Consider the following 8,981-nt stretch of genomic DNA (forward strand, 5'->3'; position numbering starts at 1 on the left):
CTTCAAAGGGCCTTGTGTAGCCCATGCTGATCGTCTTTTCTCTTTTTTCCCCCTCAGCAGTTTTACTGGCATGTAACTCACATCTCATACAATTTGATAGTTCGGTGGCATCGAGAAGAGTTGTATGCTCACTACCACAATCCCTTGTAGAACGTTTCCTTCATTCTTATTCTCGTCGTTGTTAGCGTCTCATTTCCCCTCCACCTCCCCTGTCATAACCCCCATGAAGCCATTGATTGACTTCTGCCTGTAGATAGCCTATCCTGTATTTCATATACAGAAAAACATTTTAAAAAAACAACAACAGTAACAAAGGAAAACATAAAAACTCAATCAAAAAGAAAGCAGGAAATAATAAGAACTATAACAAATTTAAATGGATCCAAAGGGAGATCAAAGACTAGGATACCACCCGATGCATGCGTCCCTGGTCCCTGGTTAGAGGGGGATTCACCAGGAGCTTAATTCACGTGTATTTCCCCCATCAATTTCTTTTTTTAACTGAAATCACTTTAAAGTGGGTCCACAGGAAGATCGAATGATGAGCTACTGCATTTTAACCCCCTGTCCCTTCCCTGTCGCTCTGCCCGCCTCCCAGTGTTCGGTCCTGAATGAGAAGCTGGGCCAGCTGCTGCAGGCCGTGCAGAAGGATCATCCGGCGCCCCCGTGTGTGGGCTCAGTCATTGCTGAAGAGGACCCTGCGGAATTTTCCAGCGAAGAATCCTTGCGTGACACCAAGGAGCACCTTGCAGACAGCGCCACGCCCTCGCAGAAAGCCGCCAAGCCCACGCTCATCATGTTGAGGGCAAACAGCTTAAAGAAGGCCGTGAGGCAAGTCATTGAACAAGTCGAGAAAGGTACTCAAACGCAAGAAGCAAGTGTGCAGTTGGGTGATTTCTCAGCCTTCGGGTAGCAACGGGAATTGAGTTTTCTATGAGTCAGGCTGCACACGCTTTAAAAAAAAAAGTTTCTGAAGTCAACATAGAAAACAGTCATTGCAATGACATTTGTACTTGATTTAGCAGTAAGGATCAGCATATTAGTGATGCATAAAACAAAATCTCCTGTGTGCTGAAAGTACACTTGAAACCTTAAGCTAAAATTGAAAACTAGTTTGTAATATCTCTATTTTAAAGACGTGCATTTCATTTTCTGAAATTCCTATAAAGTGTATTTCTTTTTAAAATTCTGTTAAAAAATATCACTCTGACAACTTCATTTAATTTTCTAACGCCTGGTGCTGACACCCAGCAGCCCAAGTTTATTGCTACACAGTACTTCTTTGTGAATGCAAAATTTCTTTGGATAGGTTTCAGTTTTCCTTTCCCAAACATCTCACCGTATTCATAGAGTGTATTTTCTCTGCCCAAACATATTTGCCTTCTTCTGGCTTAAAGCGACGGATGACCACACAGCTCCCCCCTGTGGCCCATGTCCGCAGTCACCCGAATGTGATCCCCCAGAAACAGCGGACCCTAAAGAGGAATGCAGGGAAGATGAGGCCCAAGAGCCGGGACCTGGTAAGAGAACACCCACACCATAGAGGGTGCTGCTGCTTCTCTGTGTCTAAAGGGATGTTTATTTCTGCTGGAAGTAAACTCTTTTTACTTTGATTTCCAGCAAGCCTCTTAAAAAAAATGCTTAGATATTCAGGAATGCTATAATAGTAAACAACTGAGTATATTTGCATGCAGATAATTGTCACTGTCATAGTTTTTAATCATATATTCTAACGCTCGTAGTAATAACCAACAGATTGCAGGAACAAACGAGACTACAAATAGCTTAATGTTCCCCACGACAGAGAGGAGGGACGCCTTCATCAGATCTCTCTGAGAACTGCACACCCCATCCATACAAGTTGGTGCACCACTGAAAAGACCGAGCGCCATCTGGAATCCCTGCCCTCAATATTCTAGCTTAAAAAGCTTTAGAATGGCAGGACTTCTCGTTACAATGAAATATGTAGCTGTGTGGGGCATATTAACTTCCGCTGCTTTTTTTAGGCTTTCATTGAAGGTGAATTGATACTTTTAATATTTTCTATTGTATAAGGAAGGCTTACTAAGAGGATGGCGTTGAAAGCTTGGAAGATAAAATAATGAGAAGAAAACACATGAAGATCATTACAGAGCACCAACAAAAGGCAGCACTGCAGAATTCTTTGCCATCATTTAATTTTTTGCTTTTTTCCCCCCATCACATGCAAACTTGGTCACATTATTTTACTTCCTTGGGGTTCCCGCGTCTGTAAAAAGGAATCGTACATGTACTTCTTCATAAGGTTGTCCCAGGAAGCCATTCATACATGTAAGATGCTAGGAAAGTGCCTGGTGCAATAGAAATGGGTTTACCATCTTATCATTATTGTCAGTTCTCCTGCAGCTATTAATTACATGAACTCGGAGAGAATATGCCTTAGTTGTAAACTCCAAATGTCTAGCATAGACCTAATGCCATGTACATTGTAGGACTTCAACACTGCTTCCCAAACTTACTTGGCCAGAAAAAAAAAAAAAATTCAACTCTTCTCTAGCAATTACAAATGTTTGGACTATAGCCCCTAATTCAGAATAAACCGTAGGTGCTGAGTAAACTGCTTCAGCCCCCCGAGTCACTCCAGCCACCCCACCCCCCCACATGGGGCAGTATTGCCTTAGATGTTTTAGACGTCATGCAAGGGTGCTCTGCAAAGTTCGCTGGAATATGTGATTGAAAGATAATGGAATGGGAAAGTTATAGAATATAAGTAATAATACGTAGACACACATAAGGCCTAACCATATTCTTCGGTTCTGGAATATGCCCACTTGGGCTCATCTGCCCGTGTCCCAGAACACAGGGTAACACGGACATGTTCTATAACTGTAGGCTTGTTAGACCTGCTAGGCTCCTCTTGACATGTATTTTAGAGCCCTCTCGACACGTGGGCATTGAGCCTTTGTCCGCTGCCATCGAGTCAGTTTCGGCCCATAGCAACCCTGTGCACGACAGAAGGAAGCGCTGCCCCGCGTGGCATCCTCACAGTGGTGTCATGGGAGGCCATTGTTGCCGCCACATTGTCAATTGAACTCTTAGGTCACTCTTTTAAATACATTCCCAACTTATGGCCAGCTGTATTTGTTCAAAAGTTATTTATCTTAAACTTTATTTCATTTTTATATTCCCATGATTATAGTCAGTTATTATTAATAAGATTTTATGTCACCTGCATTTATATAGTGCTATATCAGACTGCCATCAAGTCAGTTCTGACTCATAGTGACCCTATAGGACAGGGTAGAACTGCCCTGTGAGTTCCTGATAACTATAACTCTTTCTGGGCTTGGAAAGCCTCATCTTATACTCATGGTGGTTTCGAACTGTTGGCCGTCCAATGTAGAACCCACTACGCCACCAGGGCTCTGTTGTAGTGCTTGATAGTAGTTTAAAAAGCAATTTCACATGCATTATTTTGCTATATTGAAGATAGCTTTGCCTTCTGGAGCTGTGTCTTCTTCCTCCTCCTCTTGGCAGCCCTTAAATGAGGCTGGAAGCAGCTCTTGTGGCATTACAGCCCCCTCCCACCCCTCAGACCTTCCATCTGCCTTCCGATTAGGCTTTCTGTCCTGAGTGCCTCCACCAGGCTTTACTTAATGATGCGTCAGGTCTTTTGTTTTCTGGTCAGTGTTCAAATGATGCCCCACATTGAAGAAGGTTCTCCCAGCTATTTTCTCTAGTGTGACAGATTGCACATTGATACCCATGCACCACTCATTCTGGACTTTTTAAAAACATTTTATTGAGAGCTCTTACAGATATTATTACAGTTTATAGTTCCATTAGATCAAGTCTAATTATACAATTGCTGCCATCATCATTTTCAATACATTTTCTTTTCTTCTTGAACTCCTTGATATCAGCTCCTCTTTATCTCCTCCTTCCCCTCCCCTTACCACCCCCCTGAACCCTCAATATATAATATTATTATTGTTTCTTTTTTTGCCATAACTTCCACCATCCCATGTATCCAATCACCTAAAATTCTGGTGCCTGCTCCTTTTGAGGGGGGTTATAACAGTCATCGTTGCTCATCAGTTCCTCCTTCCCCGCTTTCCCTCACTCTCTTCCCGTATCCTCAGGGAGTCATTACTCCCCTTACTGTGTTTGAGGGGTTCATCTGTCTGGACTTTCATGCATCAGAAATCTTGATTGTACAATGTGCATATGCAGATCTAGCAAGATTCGTGAGGTGAAAGTAAGGCCTTAATAGTGGGAGGAGAACGAGAGGGTAGTTGTTATGTTTCATCAGTGTTCTATTGCTATTGCACCCTTGATAAATCGTCTCTTTCCTATGGCCTTTCCGTGAGGGGCTGTCCAACTGTCCAGTTGTCTTACAGGTGGGCTTTAGGTCTCCACCTTGCCTGTGCCCCTGCACTTCAGTTTGATTACTTGTTTTTGAACTTCTGATACCTATTCCCATCAATACCTCATGATCAGACAGGCTGGCATGCTTCTTCCAAGTGGGCTTTGTTGCTTCCCTGCTAGATGGTCACTTGTTTAATGTCAGGCCTTTAAGACACCAGATGCTATATCTTTTAATAACCGGGCACTGTCAGCTTTCTTCAACACAATTGTTTTTATGCACCCATTTTGTCTTCAGTGATCATGTCAGAAAGATAGATATCATACATTGCCACATTCTTAGAACAGACCGTTCTTGTACTGAGGTAGGATTTAAGTAGAGGCCCAAAGTCTGTCTGCTTCCTTATTATATTTACTCATGCATATACACACACATAAAAATACACCTATATTTATATCTTTGCATATATACATATTTGTATTTATACCCATATACACAATCTTTAACTCCCTAGTTGTTTCTTCTATTTATTTTTTCTTTCCTCCTGCCCCACTATCATGTTCCCCCATTGTATGCCTCTCAGTAATTCCTCTCAGGTTCATCCCAATTGATCAAACATCCCTAGGAACACGACACCCTCCTTGCCTTCAGTTGTAGGTCCCTTACTTTACTCCCCTGTTCCTGACGTACTGTCTCACCACACCCCGCTCCCTTCCCCCCACCCCCAATGTCCGCCTGGAACATGGGTGGTCTCCTTGAGATTGCTTGCCCTGTCTGTCTTACACAGATAGACATCAGAAAGAAAGGGAAAAGCAGCAACGCATAAAGGTGGATAAATAGTTCCAGGTCCCCTGCTGACCTTTGTGACCATCCCCCAGCCAGTTCAGATGAGGTGGCGAGTGCTGGGGTCCCCTAGTCAGGAGTCTACTTTCCTGATTCCTCTGAGGCTTCGTGGCTCTGTTCCCGTGCCCGATCTCTTGTTCTCCTCTCTTGGTTTGCCCCGTGCGGGGAGCTCGGACAGGCCCTACTCCCCGTATCTTCAGTGCCGACCTCTATGGCCATGTGATCTAGGGAGGAGACGCCCATGTCTAGAGCTGGGGCCAGCCGTGTAGTCCTCTGGGAACTAGTTGCTTGGAGCAGGAACGTCGCCCTCAGGGCTTGGTGCATAAGGTCTCCTCTCTCTCTCTCTCTCTCCCTGTGTGAATGGGATCATTCTGGACTTTGGCCATTGCTGATGTTGCTCAGGTGACCTGAGACTGATTTCTTGCAGCTTTCAGTACTAGGAGCTTGGACTCATCCTCCACCTGTTTCTGTCCCCACAAAGTTGTCAAAACCTAATCCTCTCAGTTTACACATCTCTGTGGATTTTATCTTTTCCATTTGAACCCAGCCTTCCATTCTGTCAAAATATTTGGGTGCATAATTCTGTCATCTCCAGTGTAGGTCAGCTCAGCATTTGTGGAGGAGGGCTTCTGGGTCTCACCCTCTGAAGAAAAGTCACTACAATGGCCTCACGATGAGGTCTGTACACAGGCTGCTTGATGAAGCCGCCCCTGTAAGCGATGGCTCTCTAGGGGCGGCTGGGGGCGGGGGCGTTAATTACCCACTGCTAATAATTTTCCATCCAGCTACTGTTCCTCTTTATCCTACACTTATAAACTTCACTTCCATTGTAGTCTCTAAAGGAAACTAAGGATATAGAGATATTTATAATGGTATTGAAAATGGACAGACTTTTTAAAATATGCAGTATTAGATTTTATTTTGGCCAGTAATTCAATTTACTTAGACTCGGTAGCACTCGCACAAGTGTTCCTGTACTAGATAGTCATGATTTGTGAAACATCCTCATTGTGTTATTATTAAGTTACATTTTAATTCATATGTGAGAGACGTGTGAAATACAGTATCTGAATATGGTCAATGAGATGTTTATTCAAGGAGCAGGAGACAGTAATTCACTTACCTGCCAGGGAACATCAGTCTCCGTCCTGAGGCCCCGTTCTGTTTTTGATCAGAGGTGAACATCACACGATTGTTTTCATTAGAAAGCAGCCCCAGGAGCACCATCTGTCAAAGAAAAGAGAGGCTGGTGCCCTGCTTTGCTTTAGTGCAGCTGGGCTGCTTTTGAACAGAGAGAATAGAGTGTAAAAATAATTGAATTTCTAATTAGGGAGAGTAAAATTAATTACATTTTAGAATATTTTCAATTGAGTTTGAGTATTACTGGACCTTTTTTTTTTTTTTGAAATCACCTTCCAGTTAATCCTAAATTAGTTTAAGGTACTATTTGCTCAGCATTAAATTGGCCTAGATTGTGTCAAATTAGCTCTTCCTTTTTGTTGTTTACTTTGAGAGCAATTGTATTAAAAGTAATTTGCAAAATGAATTGAGGTTGTATAAGAGCTATCAAAGAAGAGTTTGGGGAAAATTATTGCTTTGATTAATTAATTAAACAGTGCCGAAGAGCATATTGGTTTCATGTGACAATAAATCATTTTCCCCTTCCATTATAGAAGAAAACACCACTCGTTCACATGTTCTGGAAATCTCATTAATTAAATTTGATCGTTCACACGGTGTTGAGAAGAACAATAGTGTGTTAGTAGTATACACTCTAAAACATGTTCAATTTTCAACTATCATCAGGCCTCAGGATTTCTATTTTTTATTCAGTGTGGCTTGATCGTATTCTAATTATGAATATTGCTAACTTGAAATTGTGTAGACCCCTCTTAAGTGTTGATATAGTATTTAGTATTTATATAGTATTATATAGTATTTAGTATAGTATTTAGATATCACCTTGTGGGAGAGTTTCTCCCTATGGTAAATTTAAAGACGCACGATGTAATATTTTTTGTTCCGCTGATGGATTTAAACTTATACTGCATGCTTTTATGGTACAATCGTACAGGGCTCACTTATCTTTGTAACTTCATCATGACCTCCTTTTAATAAGGACGTTTTGCCTACAGTTAAAACTGCACCTCGGTCTCCAGATGGTCGGGCAAGTCAGACTTTATCCCAGACGGACTCCTCCAGCTCTGGCCCACCTGTGGCAGCCGGCAAAGAAAGCCTCCCCGTGCTCAATACCAGAATCATCTGCCCAGGTACTGCCACTTCTTAAACAGCTCCTGTTCTGAAGTACTTTTGTGAAAATGATTTAAGTCCTTGTTAAGTTGAATTGTGGTCCTTCCTTCCCCAAAGATGTGTGGAAACTCTGATCCCTGTTGCTATAAATATGGCCCTGTGTGAAAGTAGTGGTTATCTTTTGTTATGTGGCTGAGTATAGTGGATATAAAACCTAATCACCCCTGAGATAACCAAGGAGCAGAATAAACTCGAGACAAACTCAGGCGGAAGAAATCCTCCAAGGAATTCCAAGGAGCTAGCCACCGGGAACTAGGACAGAGTTGTGCAGGAACAGTCATCATGCCTGAGGCCCTGGTTGGACTTTTAACCACTAGAACAATGAGAAAATGATTCACTTCTGTCATGCCAACACGTGCAAACTAGGAACCGAAAAGAATTGGTACACATTCAACCATTTCAGGTCGTGTGTGATCAAGAACTAATGGTACTGAAAGAACAAAGTCCAAGCTGCACTTATGGCAATGGCAAGGAACAAGGCCCCAGGAATTGATGGGGTACCCATTGGGATGTTTCAATAAAGGATTGCAACACTGGAAATGCTCACATGCTGATGTCAAAAAATACAGAAAACAGCTCTCTGGCCCACCAACTGGAAGAGATCCATATGTATACCTGCTCCAGAGGTGATACAAGAGAATGTAGATCCTATCAAACAATCATCAATAGCATATGCAAGTAAAACTTTGCTGAAGATAATTAAAAAATAGTTACAGCAGTACATTGACAAAGAGCAGCCAGAAATTCAAGCTGGATTCAGAAGAAGCCATAAAAGAAAGAACAATGATAATTGCTGGAACTTGGCTGAAAGCAGAATACCAGAAACACCAGTATTTCTTGGCTGAATACCAGAAAGCTGTTTACCTGTGTTTTGTTGAATGTGGAAAGGCATTGGACTATGTCGATCATAACAAATTATAGATAGCATTGTGAAGATGGGAACAATTAGAACACTTAATTGTGATAAACAAGCATCCATCTAGCTGAGAAGCAACAAAGTCCACATGGAAGAAGGATACCAGACTGTGTGATCACAAGGTGTCAAAAGGATCAGGTATTGGGCATCAAAGAACAAAAAATCATATCGTTGTGAATGAGGGGGAGTGCGGAGTAGAGACTCAAAGCCCATCTGTAGGCAACTGGACACCCCCTTATGGAAGGGTCTCAGGGAGGAGACGAGCCAGTCAGGGTACAGGGCAGCAAATATGAAACATACAATTTTCCTCTAGTTCTTTAATGCTTCCTCCCTCCCACTATCATGATCCGAATTCTACCTTACAAATCTGGCTAGACCAGAGGATGTACACTGGTACAGAAAAGAGCTGGAAAAATAGGGAATCCAGGACGGATGATCCCTTCATGACCAGTGGTGAGAGTTGGCAAAACTGGGAAGGTGGAGGGAAGGTGTGGTGGAAAGGGGGAACCGATTACAAGGATCTACATATAACCTCCTCCCTGAGGGATGGACAACAGAAAAGTGGGT

General features: G+C 42.5%; 1 protein-coding gene across 1 annotated transcript in view; it reads left to right on the top strand.

The window, feature by feature from the left end:
• DGKH (diacylglycerol kinase eta) overlaps positions 1-8,981 on the top strand; it is a 138,164-nt gene that overhangs the window by 92,462 nt on the left and 36,721 nt on the right. Inside the window, exons 14-16 of the mRNA XM_045287092.1 lie at positions 599-857; positions 1,398-1,520; positions 7,324-7,458. Of these exons, the coding sequence (XP_045143027.1) occupies positions 599-857; positions 1,398-1,520; positions 7,324-7,458 (517 nt within the window). The remainder of the gene's footprint in view (positions 1-598; positions 858-1,397; positions 1,521-7,323; positions 7,459-8,981) is intronic.

The sequence above is a fragment of the Echinops telfairi genome, unplaced genomic scaffold (assembly GCF_000313985.2).
Source record: "Echinops telfairi isolate 266 unplaced genomic scaffold, ASM31398v2 ScPeMD7_11;HRSCAF=52, whole genome shotgun sequence".
Taxonomy (NCBI): Eukaryota; Metazoa; Chordata; class Mammalia; order Afrosoricida; family Tenrecidae; genus Echinops; species Echinops telfairi.